Genomic DNA, 18,293 nt, shown 5'->3' on the forward strand with positions numbered 1-18,293 from the left:
AGGTGAAGCACTATCGAAAGCAACATGTCATGCGTACTCGAAGCTCTTTTATTCAACTTTTGCAAGCGGGCACTTTATTTTCATTTTCTCGAAACACTAATCTTGAAGAATGGATAAGTTCATAGACATGAGCAGATGTTACTCTTGATCATAGTGACGTTAGTCTACTTACCATGCGGCAACATTACACTTTACAGGTGCTGCTTGGAGAGCGGACATTATGCATCACAGGAGAATGACATTGGTTTGAAATGTGCACGTAATCAACTACAGGATGTGGATGGCCATGACCTCAAAACAGGTTTATTTGAAAGCTGCTAAACTTCTGGGAGGACGACGCGGTGGCGTGGATGAAACTTCTGAGGAAAAACAAGACTTTGCTGCCATCTAGTGGCAGGTTGGGTTAAGTATACCTGGAATGACATTTTACACATCTGCTTAAAATGGCCTATGTTAACCAATAGATTGACGTTTATTCATGGAAATGTTCTAGAATCTTTATTTATTTACCAAATTTTAAAAAAGTGATTACTGCTCATCAGCTAAGCTTTACTCAAATGTAATAAAGCTACTAAAAAAATTACAACAGGCCTTGTTATCCATTTTATTTCCTACAGTTTTATTGACTTCAACGCTGTTATTGTTGTTTGTGAATACGCTAGCAAAATCGCCACAGACAGATGACAAACATATTGTGCCTAATCACACACTTGGAAATGTAATATGTGAACACTGAATGGCTGCATAAATAACTGCACGAATTGGGACAACAGTCAACTTCCCTTATAAACTACACCGTCACAATGAAGAGAGGGGTAGTAAAATAAAAACACTAATTAAGAATCAATGTGATATACCGTACACACATTAAGTCATTAATATAGTCCAAAAATATAGAATTAGATCTTCAATTCACAAGTACAAAATTACATTTAAGATATTTGTGACGTAAAACAATCAGCAATGGCGTACGGGGGTATGGGGGGAGGTCGTGCACATTTTCACAATTGAAAGGTTGAGTATCAACAAGAGGGCAACGTCGTAGCCAAACAACATGAACAAGCCAGAGCCATAGTTGAGAATTCAAATGAAAAAGCAAGATAAACTGAGCTGTCTTTTGATAATTTGGTGTGAAAAGAAGGACAGTATCAAATTGTGACATGAATATAATGCTCCTTTTCTCTACTAAATTGTCATGCATATCTTGCAATTTGCTATCTAAAACTCTGGCATGCCCTCTGAGCACTGGTGACATTTTATAGCTCAACACAACGGGTGAATTACATTCCTCGTTCCAAAAAATAATAAAATGAAGAAATCAACCATAAAACAGCCAATGTTCCAAAAAAAGAAGCTCCAAGTGGAAATCATGGACAGGATCACATTCAGTCAGAACTATAAAACCTCACATTGTTGGGTTGGTAGGATTAATCATAAAGGGTCAAACAAGTGATCAATTTTGATACTACAATGTACAAAAAACACGTGATATATTAAAAGAAAAAAAAAAACGGATTTAAAAAATCTGGTGTGATCCATGGCAGTGTCAAATGCTCCAGTAGCGCAAAAGTAATCCAGTGTCTCTTGGGAGAAATGACCACAAAAAAAAAAATCTATCCAGTGGCCGAAAAGGGGCTTTTAGATTAAAAAAAAAAAATGGCTGCTCAAGGAATGTAATGAATCATATTTCAATATATCAAGAGTCTTGTTGTTATTATCTCTTCAAATAATTGTCTTATATCGATTTCCAGTGTACAGCTCCGACAGTGGACATCCAGTGGAATGGCTTACATGAAAATAAAGATGGCGCCCAAAAAGAAAGTCAGACCATTTTTGCTTATCAGGGTCAAAATGGATGGAACCAGTTGCTATTTGGATGAAGGAGTGGGGCTGGAAATTAAAACTGAGCCTGATTACGATGGTGACGGTTTCTCTCCTAGTCCTGTCAGAAAACTGCATGTTGTGTTGCTGCCCCGACTCGTTTGCAGGGATTAGAGCTCAGTGGTCAGGAGGCCTCTGAGTGTGGCTCCATCCTCTGAGGCTGCCTGCTGATCCGTAATGCTGCAAGGCGGACAAAAAAAAAAAAGAACACAAGATTGGTTGGACATTTTTGCGACAGGACAAATACTAATGGATGCTTTGAATTGGTCAGGAAATGCACATAAGAGTAGAAATCATCTCATGGGAATGCTCTGAAGCCCATTCCATCAAGTTTCAGCTTCGTCGATAGGGGGCAGCAAAGGCTCAAAAACTACTTTGAGAAATAGCTCAGCCCATGTGGTGTATGTCCTGCAAAGACCCGGCTTTACCTCACGGAGTTGCTGTGAAGTGTGCGAGCGGGGTGAGAGAGGGCTGAGGTGAGAGCGGCTCCCCCATCCGCGGGGGGAAGAGCAGCGACCTTAGCGGGGGGCTCAAGGTCGAGCAGGCCGTTAGTAAAGATACCGGGAGGCTGCATTAGAAGGGGATGGTGGGGAGAAGGAAGGTGGTCAGCATCTAATCCCAACAAGTCAAAGCGCTCTAAAACAGACAAGAAGCACATCCAAATAGGAGAAAAAAAAAAAGAATGTTCACTCACGGCGGCGGTAGGAATGATCCAGCGAGGGGTGATGGGCGCTTTCGGTGGCTGCACAGGGGGCAACTGCAAAACAACAAGAAACTTGCTTGTTTTCGGAGCAAATATCAAATACTGAAACAAATGCACATAAACATCTGACTAAGCGTGACAATATTGAGGTCCGGACAGTCCGTGCTTGAGGAGAAAGGAGTTTGGCTACATAGCAGGTGTGTTTTCAGACGACTTATTTCCCTCCAGGGGCTTGAACATCATATCACCCCCTTCAGAGCTTCAAGAGAAGAAAGATTCAGGAGGAAAAGGTTTTATCGTTCCCAGCTGGAAAGCGAGTGCTTAATAAAAAAGATGTTTGGGCTTTTCCTGCTAACCAGTCCAATATTGCACATGCAGTCCTTTTGGTATTTTTGACGCCTCAAGGGCAGTACGGTGGACAAGTGGTTAGCACATTTGCCTCACAGTTCTAAGATTAAGAGTCGCAAGCTCAGTTCCGACCTTCCTGGTTTGTCCACAACTAATAGAAATTTCAATTCCTCGATATGCTACATAAATAGAGGATGCTATATTCAAAAGAATACATAATGCAGATAGTAATAGAGATCATCCAAGCAACTTCTGATCCAAGCATTTCGTTCAGCAACTCTTTTTTAGGGGTGGGTGCATCAAAAAGAATTTCAACACAGGATATTATTTTCCTCCTCTTATCCTTTTGCTCTTCCAATAATTCACAGAAGTGAGGCCTTGGGGAAAGTCTCCCTTGGACTGCTGTTGGAGATCCCTGGAGGTAGCGTGTTAAGGCCGCTTCTATGAAACTATGATCTAGCGATAGCATCAGAGGCCTGAATATGAGTTCAAAAGAACATCACAAGCAGATGGAGCTGTTTGATGATAACGTTCAGATGTTCTTTTAGTTAGCACTCGTCTGGGTTTAAAAGTGTTTCGCCCTTCCTGTGTGGAGTTTGCATCTTCTTTGCGCTTGCATAGGAACTGCGGCCAAATGCATCTTTAACCAGGTCCCATAACCACTGCTGAAAAAAAGTGTGCACCATCAAAATTAAAAAATAAAACTTACAGTGGGGATCGGGTCAGTGAAGTCAATCAAATTATCAGGCAGTGGCAGTGGTGCGGTTGTGTTAGGAACGTCAACTTCCTCTGCTTTAACCTGTAAAGTGGCACGAACACATTAGCACACCTTGGAAGCAGTATTGAAACAGACAAAAGCTGCAATGAGCTGGAGTAAAAAAAAAAAAAAAAAAAAGACCTGGAGGACCTTGAGTGCGGTGCTTTCCACAACGGTGGGTGGAGGAGGGTTTGAATCTTCAGCTAACCTCTCAGCACTGAGGAACAAAACAAATGAAAAATGCAATGAGAGACCATTTTCCAATAGACCAAAAGGTTCTTCAAGTTTTGTTTTTTTCTATCTATTCAACTCCCAACCAGACAGATGGACACAAACCTGGGAGCGCCCTGCTGGCCTGTAACATTTTTTTTTTAAACATAAAACATTTTCAAACAACTCAATTGAGGAGGCCAATCAACCTCTTCCTTTAAATGTCTGTCAAAGATTCACACCGACCTGGTGCCTGCTGATGACACCATCGAAGAAGACTTGAGGAGCTCCCAAGAGTCTTGGATGTCAGGGCGACTGCTAACGGACAGAGACGAGTTACTGCCCATGCGGCCGGTGCGCGACTTCAACCTGGCAACAGACGGAACACATTCTAAGTTTCTGGCACATAATTGCAGTTTGAACAACGCTGCGTTACAGTTACACAACTTCAGATAAAGTTTGTGAGGTGCCCTAGTCTGAAAATGTGACAGTGAGCGAGTGTTTCTACCCTTCCATCTACTTTTCATAATGACCTCATCCTCATAATTTTCCTTTAGCAGTCAGATTAAGAAGCAGGATGTACGACGATAATCGAGCGTTCTTCCATTCAAATAAGTGTGTTAATGAGAAAGATGCAGAAGTACAGTACACCCATACCTGGAGGTTTCCTGCAGATTACAGTTTTTATCTCCCATCGTTGTGACATGTTCCTCCAAACTAACCTAAAGAAAAAAAGAAACACATTAAAAAAAAAAAAAAGAAAATCTACACAGTATCGTATGTGATCAGTGAAAGGTAGACAACCAGTCTGGGGTAAAGCTTGGCCCTAATTTACAATCCCTTTAGAAAATGGATGATATGGTTGGACATCTATCCCATTATTAATTACAGTTCATCACCTTGAGCGTTGCGGCCTCAGCTTGCGCTTTGAGGATGTTACTCTTCAGGTCGTCTGGGGCACGCAGTGGTGTGACAACTGGGCTACTTCCTGCACTGTTCAGACAGCATTTCTCTTTGAGCTTCACAATGTCCTCCTTTTGATGGACGTTGGGTAAAAGAAGAAGAGAGAGGAACATCATCACTGATTTGATTTCATTTTCAGCTTTTTGAGCTTACCACAACAGAATCAGCACCCACCTGGTTATTCATGACCATATTGATGTTGACATTGTTCTTGGCTAAGAGTGGACTGCTCTCCAACTCCAGTTGTTTGAGACGCGCTGCTGTTTCTGCATGAAGGGGAGGGGGGGAAGGGTTAACTTGAAACTGGTGTCAGCTTACCAGCACAATACATTCAATCATGACTTTACAATCAGGTTACATTTATTTTTTAACAGTGCGTGTGTTTGTTTATTCATCGACTGACCAGTAAGGCTGACTAATTCTTCGCCAGAGGCACCAGGAGGAGAGTAGGCTATACTCGGACCCGCCTCTTCGACGGCCTTTGCGGCGGGAGCCGCAGGAGTTCTTAGGACATCATCAATGCACGTCTCGATTAGGTCACCAGCCAGGGGTAAACTACAGACAAAGCAGATGGGAGGGGGAGAAATGAAATCAATTTTGATGCCCTTTGAAAATACAAGACGTGCTAGAAAATGTTACGTGATATCTGTAGTACAGTCAAAAGTAAAACGGGATTCAGCATTTGGACAACTTACCGACGATATCCACACACAAATAAAATCTGCAAATGAGCAAATGGTGTGTAATGAAATTTTAAAACAACCAACAAGTAAATAGATGAAACTAAGAATCAAATTGGCAGTGATATGTGGTCACATCGTGTTAAAAGTAACAGTGTTTATTCTCTTGAAATTATACGTGCATGTTATTCAGAAAGATAAACAACTTTGGTCCAAGTTGTAAGTATTCACGGTGAACAGTTTCGTCAACACTTCACAAATCACGTCATCGTCTGTTTCAAGAGAAACTTAACATTCACGATTAAAGGGTACAATCACTTCAATCACATATTGTCAATAAATTATGCTTGTTCGATTTTCTTCATGGAGTCTGATAGGACGGGATTACTGATATATCGTCAGTCATAAAGTTATCGACCACATTTAAATACAGTAATCAGGTAAAAAAAAAAAAACATTTGAATATGCATCTTAATTAGAGATTGATTTGACTTCAAATATTTTGTTGAATGGTTGAGAACTACCAAGTGGAACACAAAAAACAAACTATATCTACTTCAGATTTCACAAGGAACATATTCAAAGGTTATCCGGATACCTCTATGTCATTTTTAGTGATGAACATCATATATTTTGTTTTAACGAAATATGCTGATCCAACTTAGAATTTCTATCCATCAAAAAAAGCACACACAAAAAAACATTTGAAATATTAACCACAAGGAGTAACAGGAAATAGAGTTGAAAGATGGCATCTCAGCACAACATTTTGTGACCTCGTGGCTTTCAAATTCCTGAACCCGACACCGATACCAGATCAGTTGAGAGATTGTGGAAAATGAGACAAGAAAGGCCTGACTAGATGAAAGACAGAAGATGCCGCGAGAGGTTGAAATGCTCAGACTGTTTGGCCGGTCACACCTCACACAGTAATGATCAATCGATCCGCCTCATATAACCAGCGCCAGCATGATAATTGATATTCGTGCAATGCATGACACTATGTGAGAGCAACTAAGACAGTAAGATTTCAGTGAGCAACACATTTCAAGCTTTTAGAAAGCCTTAGAAATCATTTGTTTTCACAAACTCATCTGAAAAAGGCACACACAAAAAATGCTATTTCAAATCACAATGGTGATTGGAAAACATGGGTGGCATGAGACCTTTAACATAGTGCAAGTACCAGTAGTAAGTACAGGTATTATGTGTGCATATTTTTGTCTATAGTGTACTTTTTAAATATGGAAGGTATGGAAGAGTTGAAGAATGTCTCAATGAGTGCAGTATTTTCAGAATGAGACTTCAAAATGTGAACTCAGTCGGGAGTAAGGCAGCCTGGGCACCTCTAGCTGAGGCAAAAACAGTCCAATGAGGTATAAAATAAGATAGCCACTTTAGGGAGCCTACCACAAAAAAACAAAAAAAACCCCATCATAAGCTATGTGAAATGTTTGAAACCTCAAGGCATTAATACATTGATGGCCATGCAGCTCAGTCTCTGCCACAGTTTTTATGAGGAAATCGCTGCCGAGGCGAGTGCGCGCAGTCCAATTCATGCCAAGATGAGATGACTGTCCGGTGCTGGGTTCTGCCCAGCTCCTTGTGAGGAGCTTTGATGAAATACGAGCGAGTAGGATGCAGGGGGGAGGACACCTGAGGAGATTGAGGTGGGTGACAAGGATAAATATGAGGAGGGGGAGGGGGGGGGGGGGCACACAGGAAGGCAGTAATGAGAGGTGAGGTAATGGCGTGTTGATGAGGAAGCAATAGAGAACAATGAAGAAGGGATCAAGGAGAAGGAAATCATGTCATTACAAATGACTCATCCAAAGAGAGCAGCAGCCGGAAGATGAAGCAGCAGATTTCATGAATGGAAAATATTCATATAGATTGATATGCATACTGGAGTCAGCCATTGACTACACACGGCAGTGCCCGTTTCTACTTCATTGAATTGATGCCCAAGAAAAGCCTCCCACGAAGCACCGACAGTCACCTACGGTTAATGAGTTGCCATTACATGCTAATCAAAAGAATCAAAGCGGCGTAATCACAAGAGACAATTCCACCTTTAGAGCGACATTTTCAAAAGGTAAAAAATCATTAAAAGCCCCCACGCAACGCAGTTATTCATAGGTTGTGAGAGCTGTAGCAACACCACCAACAAAGAGGACACTTAAGGTAGCATCTTACCTACCTGACCAGGCCTTTCCTCAGTACATGTTAATACTGGAACACAGAGGGGAACACATGCCTGCTCAATCTTAGTTTTGCACACACTCTTTTCATGAGTAAGAACCAGAGAAGACACACAGACAATTTGTGCCTCTCTGCACGGCCCTTTGGACAGTTTCAGCCAAGCCAGCTCTTCAACATCAATGCTAACACAAATAAAAATAAATTAAAAATCCCACCTTCTCTTTTCCCCTCCAGGACTCCTGGGCAGAGGCTCTATTTCCAATGGGCCACAAACAGAAGCAGGCGCAGCAACGTTCACAACCGGCACACCCGACCAGGCGCCTCGACCAGTGGAAACCTTGTGAAGGAGGGGAACAAAAACATATTTTTCAAAAGTGCTGCTTTGATTTTATATTAGCAGTGACTTGAAGAAGTGACGTTGCAGCCCTCACATGCTTGTCTTTACTGGAGTTCAATCCGTTGCCCGATGAAAGAACCCTGAGCAAAGAGAGACATTTACATTCCAATCTACATAAATAATTCAGCCAGCCCTTGGAGATCCATCTCCAATATTTACACCCTCTTCTAGCACTAAAGAGCTTCTAAGACGTCATGAGAAAATATTGAGGCGAGAGGACTATATTAGCTCACATGAACTGAACCATATTTAGCATTTACATGCCAGATCATAAGCTGTTACAGTGACAAGCTGGTACAGCCCATTAAACCTGATGACATTTAAGTCATAAGTAGTCTGATTTAACAAGTAAATCATTAACTTAAATAGGTGACGCCATTTCTTCAGCTCACCCGTAAATTCTAAAACAAAAGACTACTTGGATGATAATCCGGCCAGGCATGCGCCACAATGCGAGTCAAATATGAGTCACTGCTCTCTGAGTAACGGACTACCACTTGAAGTTAAATATGAATGATATGACAACAATTATTTCACGCAAAAAAACACGTTATAATTGTAACTGCGACATTTCCATTTTGAGATCAAAATCACAAAAAAGTAAGAAAACTCACTCCTGAGGATTGAAGTGTCCTGCAAAACAAACAGAAAATATGGTCAACGTTTTGGCCAGGTGAAATCTGAAAGTGACGAATGGAAGGCGGTGACAAAGATACAAAGTAAGATATTTCTGAAATAATTTTTAAAAACAAGAATCTGGATATTCTTAGACCCACACAGACACTTTTTATAGCAGTCAACATTCAGTTCATCTCCTGTATAAGAAAATCCTGAATACATTCAAAATTGACCACGCAATCTTGTTTTCAAAAATCATTGAAGATGTCAACTGTACAGTCATTCCATCTCAGGGGGAAAAAAAAAGGTCAAATACGGTCAATCATTAACAGTCCTGCGTTGACATTTCTGCCCAGTGACGAGTATGTGTTAACTTGTAACTACCGCCACTCTTAAAAAAAAAAAGGGTCCGTCATCATCATCATCAAGTGTGGCTGTCTATGATGTGTGAGATTTGGAGGAGTACATTCACGGTGTTCACTGGTCTACAAAACTGTTTTAGTCCGTAACGCAACACAGCACTTGACTGCAGCACTCACCTCTGTTCTGCATCGTTCTTCTAGAATAGCGACGACTAGGCCTCCTCTCAAAGGAGGCTGAGCGGCGGGCTTTATTGGATTTTGTTGTCTGGTACTCTGTGTTTCCACTGGTCACACACACAAACACAACATTTTCACTTAGCAGAGCAGAAAAGCGTAACCCTCCACTTAGTCTTAATCGTCAGACTAAAACACTGAAAGCGCTTTTCCTGACAACACTTCATAATTGTACATACACAAATGACCCCGGTTGAACTCTGAACCCATTTGAGCGAGAACTCTCCAGTACCAACAAACTCGCCAACCCCTCCACTAAAGCAAACATGACTGCCAGTGCTTATCTGGCTGGGTAATGTTTAAACACTCACACACAAACACACTAAGTATAGGGCCTCCGCAGTAAGATGACAGCATAATTATAAAGTACATTATGCGTGTTACCTGTATCTAAAGCGTGAGCCCATGCGGATGAAGCCGGAGCGCGCAGAGTTCTTTTGTACCGGCCCCCTCAGCCGGAAGAAGGCGTGATGTTCCACGGCACACTTCCAGAGGTGCTTACAGGCCTTCGGGTGCTCCATTCTGAAGACAAAGGTGTGCTCCTGCTCTTTGCCCTAAAAAGGATGGATTACATTTCAGCGGTAACAAAGAGGAAGCGTGTCTGTGTAGAAATCCTGATAAGCAGTCATTATTCCTCGACGGCAAAAACAACCAGTACGCGTTATACTATTTTATATGAATCTACACTCCATAGTGATTGAATTGTGGGTAGTTAGCTAACTTTAACATGACTCTGATAGCATTGACAATTATTTAGCTTATTTATTAATAATGAACGCAAACTTGCATCGTATTCAATGTGCTTCAACTGCAGTTAAAATTTACAATGGGTGCTTTATGTATATTTGCAGGTTTGATTAATTGATTATATATGATTGTTTTCATATATATTTTTGAACAACATTAGAAAGTGACCTCATAAAGCTTTTCAGGAACTAAGCAATCTCAGCCAAGCCACTGTGCAGTCTACATTGAGTTGCATATTTACAGCCAGACTGATAAAAGAGGCCGTGCACGTTCATTACTCAACCCTATCAGCACGCTGAGCGACTTCTTGGTCAAATCTGCACTTTACTTTAGGAAGGAGCCATTCCCCCTGTTCAACTCAAGACATGAGGTGTGTTTACATTTGCATTCTTTGGCGTTAAGGATGTCTTGTAAAAGAACATAGAGAAATACACAATTTTCCCACAGAAACAATAGACACACAAGCGTTTCAGACAATCACAAAAAAAAAAAAACTGACCAGTGCTGCAGCGCTTATGAATTGTCTCTAAAAACAATTATTAATTGACACCTCCTTTGACCATTGTCAGCTAGCGTGCACTTGGGGTGCCACCACATTTAGTACATTACTGAGTGTCCAAGCATGGGTAAATACATGCACTGACCGGGAAATGATACATTATTCAACTGTCAGGAGGGTGTACTGTGTACAGTGTGTGTGCATGTGTGTTGGGGAGCGTGGATAATGCATACCAGAAATACCAGGCTTCTTTATTAACCTCCCACACGGACCTCCAGGATGGACATAAACAAGCTCTGCTGCTCCCACATATACACTTGCCTCTGGGCAACCTAACAACAAGTCCACTTTCATTTTTATTTTGGGACAGGGGGGCCCAACGGAGTACTACATTATTCTTCTTTTATTAGGAAACAAAGCTCTGTATTTTTTCTTTCTTTCATGTGAGGCAACTGCCAACAAACGTAAGTGGTTTTCAGGGGCGCCGCAAATATGACGACTAATATTACCCACTGAGAAGACGTAAAATGATTTCATAAGGCCCTGAAGATAAAACGACCAAATAGAATGATTATGATTACAGTAGGTGCAGTATGCGAGAAGCACTGATACTGCATAATTTAAGAGAAAATGAAAACTGCAGGGCACGTATGACTGAAATCTGAAGAGGGAAAAAATTCATATCTGTCAAGGGTTGCTCCCCAATCACTGCAGGCTGATAGGAACACACACACATACGTTATATCCCACATGCTACAGTTTGACTTTGAACATTTTGCCCCCTGGGAATTATTTTAATGCGTGTGCATAGTCACCTGGTCATCATCCTCCACAACCACCAGAGTCAGCTTGCTCTTTTTAAAATCCAAGCGAGTGATCTTGGGCCTACAAACAAAATAATCAAAATGTATAACAAATAAGAGGTAGGGTTAAAAAATGAAAAATAAAAAACATCACATCTGAGGCATTTAACCAAACAGGCCAACAAATTGGGTCATAGTCAAGCATACCAGAAAAAGAGGCCAATCTTGGTTTGTCCCTCAAACACCAAAACACCGGTTGGCGTCAAACCCAGACTGTACTCGTTGCCATCTCGTGCCTGCGTGTTGAAAGAAGGATGGTGGAAGAAAGGACCGGAGAGGAGGATATACAGGTGTCACTTACCTGAACCATATGCATGTCCACACCATACATTTCCAACCATTTTGCTTTATTCAAGTAGTTGATTTCAGCTTGTGCTGGTGTTTGACCTCTGAAGGTATAAAAAAATGGAATTATGCATGAGCTACAGAAACAAACAGCCACTTAATAGGAACACGATGCAGGTCTACATGGTGGGCAAAAAGAGAAAGAGCCAAATAGCTTAGCACTGAAGTTAAAGAACCCGACCTGCACTCCTTCCATCCATTGTATATAGCCAGCTCCACATCCTCAGTCTGTTCAGGGATAAATCTGAATTCTGATACCAGGTCCAGATTGTGTTCTAGTGGGTCACAGTCACCTAGTTCCGCTGGGGGAAAAACAACAACAATCATCTGTTTGTGTTTTTTGTAGAAAATGGAAATAGCCATACATTGCACAAAGATGTTCATGTTAAAGTTGACTAAATTTTGAATATCAGAATCTCTTCTTTGACAGGGAGTAAAGCCTTGACATGGAAGCGACAGGGTGGAAAAATAAACATTTTTTTTCCATCTTTTAAGAGAATGCTAAAAGGAAAACGCTCAACAGGAAGACGGGGAAAAAAAAAGCAGAGAGAGGGTTCTGGATTAGGAGGCCACTGAAGAGGATGGCGCACTAATGAGCTGGCATTTAGCCTCCAGTGACTCTGGAAGTGTGTGTGTTGCTTACAAAGTTCCCTCATCTCTCGTATTCACACAAAAAGCTGAACAACACAGTGGATATGGAAGATGGCAGTTTTTTTAAAATTTTGAAACTTGAGAGCAAGATGAATCATTTGAAAACTTAATGTAACCTATAACCTGTACAACTTTGTTCCAAGCACTCTTTGCGAGGGGAAATAAAAACATATCTTTGTGTGAAATTGCACAAGAGTGCTCACCCACTCATAAATGAGAATGTGGATATGTTCAGAACGAATCACTTACACAAATCTGTGTTAAATGAGTCAGCAAACACCTGGCACAATTTAAAGTGTCTCTGAATAACCACAATTTGGGTCGAGCAGCTCTATTTGTTTTTTCCAGACATTGTTTGGCTTTCTAACAGAAGCCAGACAGTTTTGTGCTAACATTGACTTGTTGACTGTAGTGTGCCCCATGGTATAATTATCACCTTGGATTTTTTTTTTGTACCTTCCTCTGGACTGATACATTTACTTAATAAGGTCCCTCCGAAGATGCAGAAGCTGACAGCGGATTATAGCTTCTGATCTTGAATGAGACCATAAAGATCTCAGGAAATAACAGAACTGTATTTGCAAGCACACTTTAATTGGTGCTTGGTGTGTTCCGACTTCTGAAAACAAACTGAAAAGCGAGAGTTTCCATGTTATCCTGACCGTGTCACGAAAAGAAGGGGATTTGGTGACTCACACAACATTGTGCGAGTCACCGAAAGAGAGCGCATTGATCCACTTGAAAAAATGCACTGTGACACCAGGTTAGTCTTGGCAAGATCACGTTCAAACGACACATAGGGTCATTTATTTTATTTATTTTTTTAAAAGCTCTCCAGTTCGAAAATACCAACCGGATTAGTAACGATCCTTCGGACAATATGTGGAAGGGGGTGAAAAGATTTAACCTCTGTGAAAAAATAATATAGAAATCTACTGGAAGCAAACAAACTTTTAAGGCTAAAAGCCTAAAACCACGTAAAATGGTTGGCTGGTGGACAAAAGTAGTTTTTAGTCCTGCTTGGCTCACTTACCCTGTAGCGAGAAGGCAGCCAACTCCACTGCTGTCTCAAATGGGCATTCTAGCCTGAAATTATCCACAAACAAATGGGAAAAACGTAAGCACTCATAACATGCCACAGTCAGAGCAGGGGGGAAAATATCTCCACGCAGGAAAATAGCTTACTTTCCACTGAGGATATCTTGCTTCAACTGCAACACAAAAAGGTATCTGAAAGAAGAATAAAATTATGTTGTGAAACAGGGTAGTGATTAATTCAGTTCAATAACATCTATTACAAGCAGAGGAGCTTGTTCATCCCAAATTTTACAAATTAATTCTAAAAAGTTCATATGTAAACTCACCTGGTAAGCTCCTCGTGCAGGTTGTTTGGCTCGGAGGAGTAGAACTTCACTCTCATGTGAAGGCAGTATGGCGGGCCAACTAAAAGAGGTGAAAAGTGCATAATTCACAAGCGGATGTTATTTTTATAAAAAAAAAAAAAAAAAAAAAGTTTTGCTTTTGCTCAGAAATGTGTCAAGGAAAAGAGTTGAAGGGTTGTCTACTTACTTTTCACTTGCTTTTTAATACTTTTTGTAATATCAATCCAGTGCTGGAACATAAAAAAATAACAATTGGTGAAACAATGTTCCATGTAACAAAAGGTAATGTGCGGTACGTACTGACTATATCTTACGAGATTGTACACACTTAACTAATGACGTGGCAAGAGAGAAGGTATATATTAAACTTGACCCAGCCCCCTCCCACACACCCACTTTGCTTTGTTCCACGCTAGACATGCCGACTCTATGAGCCATGAAGGAAGTCAGGCGAAGAAGGGCCGCTGACTATGATGGAGCACATGTAAGTGGGTGAGTGAGTGAAAGAGCGAGGAACTCGGAGCACCGTGGCGTCCTCTCCCCCGCATTCCTCCCTTTTTGCCTTCTCTCCCACTTTTCACAAACTACCTCCCGGCCCTAAATGATGTGTCCGTCCCTCTGTTAAATCTTCCCCCAGTGTTAGTCCTCCCTCCATTTTTATGGCGTTTGCTGGGCATCGGTGCAAAGAGCCACGGTGACCGGCACACCAACAACTTAAAAACAAGTCTTCGTCTGAGCACTAGCTAACTCGCTGAGAGTGCCAGAACCGATCCCTTTAGTCCGGCCAATGACAACATGATGTTGCAGTCAGTTTGATTTTTCGGCTCGACTCCAAAATTCCTCAACTGGCTCTTAAGTGGCTAACTGTTAGCGTGTTGAATAAGCAGCTTGTGTATAAATGTGCTCATTAGCTGTATTTTAATACTTTTTTTGTTCTGTAAAATGATCGAAAGTGCACCGGTGGCTGTGTTTGTCTTTGACCACAGTACAAAACAAACCAGCGGTGGTAGGCTACATTGAATTGGCTAACACCGATACTATTATCACTGACATGTTGCTAAGACAACAGACAAAAAAAAAAAAAGTCTAACCGGAACTTGTGCCGAGTCCATGAAGCGTAGTCCAAAGTAGTCTTTTTCTACTATGTCCAGATGGTACATGATCTGATCAAACAGCTCCTCACCTTTGGCTTTTTTCTGACAATATCACACAAGAAAAGAAAGAGTAGTTAGATTTTTCCGTGCTGAATTACCTCTTCCAACATGCTGTAAACAAGCCACACAAGTACAGAAATTGCGTTTTGTGTCTTTCTCCCCCATCGTGTCCCTTTTGTGTTGGTGTGTTTCACTGAACACAGGTATGAGTAAATCTTCCAAATAGCCTGAATAGGAGTTGCCGTTTCCAGCAAGGCTGTACCAGTTACTGCCTGTGTTTTGCCTGGGACTGGAAGATCTCTCCCTCACATGCAGACACACACGCACACACACATTTGTCTTCCAAACCTCAACTTGAGGCATGGTGACAGTGTTGCCATGGCAATGGGGGTTTAAGTGCCCCAGACACCCTGGAGCTGAGGGAAGTGGAGAAAGTGAACACTCCATGTGATCACCTGACGTTTTATGGCCATTCCAACATAATTTATGATTTAAGAAGCAAAAAAAACCTGTAACTTTATAGAATTATTGCTGTAGCATTTTGTACGCACCGCTTTTTTTCATGCATTAAATCCTATTTGGAATCCGTTTTCAACTGCCCTATGTATCAAATTTAAGGACATGACCTATCATCAGTGACAAAAGTTTGTTCACGCACACACAGTTAATAGTGTGCAGCTCAGGGGGGGGGGGGACATGCTAGCTGGCATAGCCGAGGAAGCATAGTGCACCCCTACGGTACCTTCGGGAGGGAGAGAGACGGTGTACAAAGGCCTCATTGTGCACGCGTGTTTGTGTGAGAGCATGTGTGCCATGCTTTGTTACAGTGCTTCAAGTTTTTTTGTTCCGTTCTTTTGCTTTGCCTCGGCATGTCATCACACAAACGGCCTTGAAAGGGGCGTACGTATGTATTTTTTGAGAAAGATCTGCAAGCATCCAGCAAAAATGATGAACTACAAACTGGTTAACATGACCGTGGGCAGGTAAAAAGAGGCTGGTGATATACGTACCAAAAGTAAAAAATTGAGTGATAAATGACAGTTAACACAAATCAAAAGCAAATTGGAGTTTGACCAGTGCCCTGAACCAGATTTTAGTTGAACTTTAAGGCTCCATTATTACTAGTGGAGGAGCTGTAGCGGGGCTAAATGATGCTAAAAATATTTCTTGCAGTATTTGACCATTTATTTTTATGCTAGTACATTGAAATATGACTTTACTCGAAACCGGTCTGCGGTGCAAAAAAAAGGTAGTAACTTTTGTATTACATTCCAAGTGATTAAAATGTACCAGTTCAAAAAGCAATCAATGCACCATACCAGAAACATGTTGTAGAAAGGAAACATTTGCTGTGAATTGAGAGGGACAAATAAGGAAACAACAAGGACAACCTCCTATTTGAAAGAAGGGTTAAGAGTGACGAGCTGCAAGTGTCATGTGACGTGGTCATGTGATGTTGTCCAGAGAGGATCATGGAATTACAGTTGATCAGCCACTGAAGCATGCATACCCACATGTGAATAAGTTTCAAGGGGCACAACACACAGCGCTCAACATTCGCACCCCTCGACTACAACTATTTTTAATTTACAATGAGCCATATTTCCATGATCAAAATATATCACAGATACATTCATGATATTATACTTGACCTCATTCAGATTGCAGGTGCGCTAAAACGCTAACTTGAGCGCCTTTTGGTCGAACGAGTGTTGCAGCCGCCCCCCCCGGCAAGTCGTCAGCTAATTGGAGTCCGTTTGTTAACGCAGTTTATATAAGTGACAGATTCTGAAAAGAATGACTATTTCCACGATTTTCTATAAATCCCCAAAGGTATGAGGTCACACAGCATCCTGTATGCTATTATGTTGAACGTCAGCATGTTTCCGGTACAACAATGAGATATTCTTACCGGCAGATCGACGCTGACATCGGTCCCATCCAACAAGGACACCCGGCAAGTAATGATGGACTTGGCATCTCCAGCGGCCGGGATGTGCGTTGTAGCACGTTGGGCTTCCCGTAGCCGCGTTTTTTCTGCATGTTTGCGGATGGAGCGTCGCCCCAGGGTCCTGCGCAGGAAACTCAGCATGCTGGTAGTGGCGGAGGGTCACACTACACCACCTGTATCCCACATAAATGTATTAAACATACAGATGAAGCATACAGAGGAAATGGTGTCATGTGACACAGGGGTACAACATAGATGGCCAGGTCAAGTGTTTATGTAGGAATGCCACTCAGTGTAGTAATTTACTCCTTTAGATTAATTAGTAAGGTGTATTTACAATACATCTAAAATTTTGACTTTGGTGATAAAGGAAGATTTATCACCTATAAATGTAGTGCTCACTGTTTTACAAGTAATTCAACTACTTAATGGGCCATCTTAAAAGTTAAACAGGAAGCAATAATGTCTTTGGGGTCATCTTTAAGGAGAGGTATATTCGTGACCCTTAAATCAGCATATATGGCACAAAATGAAATGTGTAGAAAATTATATAATTTCAGGGGGAAAAAACAGTGGAGAAATTATTTAAACAAAGGTGGCTGGCAACGCAATTCAATTTTCTGCTTTGGGGGCTCTGACCTTCGACTTGAACGCTCAAGACCACAAACTGAATGTTAGGAATCATTAAAAGCTTTATTTAGTAGTAAGTAGGAAAGGAAAAAAAAGATTATTAGCTTAATTTCTACCCAACCAGGGGCCTAAAAGTACCTGTAGCAAGCGAAGCAACAGGTGTGCGCATTATTTTACGTATGAATAATACCGATTCAATGCCCGCAATTGGAATGCGAGCGCAACATTTCTGTCGGACAGTCCGGTGATATGAATGAAGCGCCACTTGAAGCTCTCTTTGGCTGGACCTCAGATACACTTGCCCGGTTGTGTGGAGACACTTGTGGATTTGGAGAAAGGTTCGGATGAAGAAGCGTGAAATACTTACCGAAGCTCCCCCGTTAAATCCAAAGCACGCCCGCTTGCATTTTTGACAAGCGAAGACCTACATGAAGCATTTTAAGTGTTCGAACTTTGCTTCCTATTTAATTCCGCCTCACGACCCCAGCGCGAGATTTTCCGCTCCCAAGTCCCAGCAAAAAAAAAAAGTAGGAGGCAAAGCTTTCCCCGGAAGTGACGCCACGATAAACCCCAAACAACAACGTGATTAGCATTTCTTTTTAAAGAGACATGCACTCTTCTGTTTCATTATATACATTACTTTTTAGTCCTTGCTATTTTATCAAATACGCAAATTTACTTCCAGTCAATACAGAAACTTTGAGATCAAATAATAG

General features: G+C 41.4%; 1 protein-coding gene across 2 annotated transcripts; it reads right to left on the bottom strand.

Moving 5' to 3' along the window:
* Positions 1-598: 598 nt before the first annotated feature.
* Positions 599-18,115, bottom strand: epb41l5 (erythrocyte membrane protein band 4.1 like 5). 2 transcript variants are annotated; one of them, XM_037280733.1, is made up of 26 exons: positions 17,945-18,115; positions 16,909-17,120; positions 14,934-15,038; positions 14,030-14,072; positions 13,825-13,903; positions 13,646-13,690; positions 13,494-13,546; positions 11,991-12,111; positions 11,766-11,853; positions 11,612-11,700; positions 11,417-11,486; positions 9,740-9,909; positions 9,299-9,405; positions 8,756-8,774; positions 8,176-8,221; positions 7,960-8,081; positions 5,266-5,417; positions 5,037-5,128; positions 4,799-4,933; positions 4,557-4,621; positions 4,146-4,268; positions 3,831-3,906; positions 3,642-3,731; positions 2,576-2,638; positions 2,310-2,449; positions 599-2,061 (listed from the first exon to the last, which is right to left on the bottom strand). In XM_037280733.1, exons 2-26 carry the CDS (start codon positions 17,086-17,088, stop codon positions 1,992-1,994), a joined length of 2,343 nt encoding a protein of 780 aa, XP_037136628.1. In that variant the 5' UTR covers positions 17,089-17,120; positions 17,945-18,115; the 3' UTR covers positions 599-1,991. The 2 variants fall into 2 exon arrangements, with proteins under 2 accessions (XP_037136628.1, XP_037136629.1); XM_037280734.1 differs by lacking the exon at positions 2,310-2,449.
* Between the last annotated feature and the right edge of the window lie 178 nt (positions 18,116-18,293).

This window comes from Syngnathus acus, chromosome 21 (assembly GCF_901709675.1).
Source record: "Syngnathus acus chromosome 21, fSynAcu1.2, whole genome shotgun sequence".
NCBI classification, from domain to species: Eukaryota; Metazoa; Chordata; class Actinopteri; order Syngnathiformes; family Syngnathidae; genus Syngnathus; species Syngnathus acus.

What these genes read in the sequence shown, in the direction of transcription:
- epb41l5 (XM_037280733.1), bottom strand. Translation starts at nt 17,088, where the DNA reads ATGCTGAGTTTCCTGCGCAGGACCCTGGGGCGACGCTCCATCCGCAAA. An exon ending in ACTCCAGTAAAGACAAGCAT is followed by an intron (nt 8,082 to 8,175) that starts GTGAGGGCTGCA and finishes CTCCTTCACAAG; the next exon opens with GTTTCCACTGGTCGAGGCGC. An exon ending in CCGCACTCAAGGTCCTCCAG is followed by an intron (nt 3,732 to 3,830) that starts GTCTTTTTTTTT and finishes GCCACTTTACAG; the next exon opens with GTTAAAGCAGAGGAAGTTGA.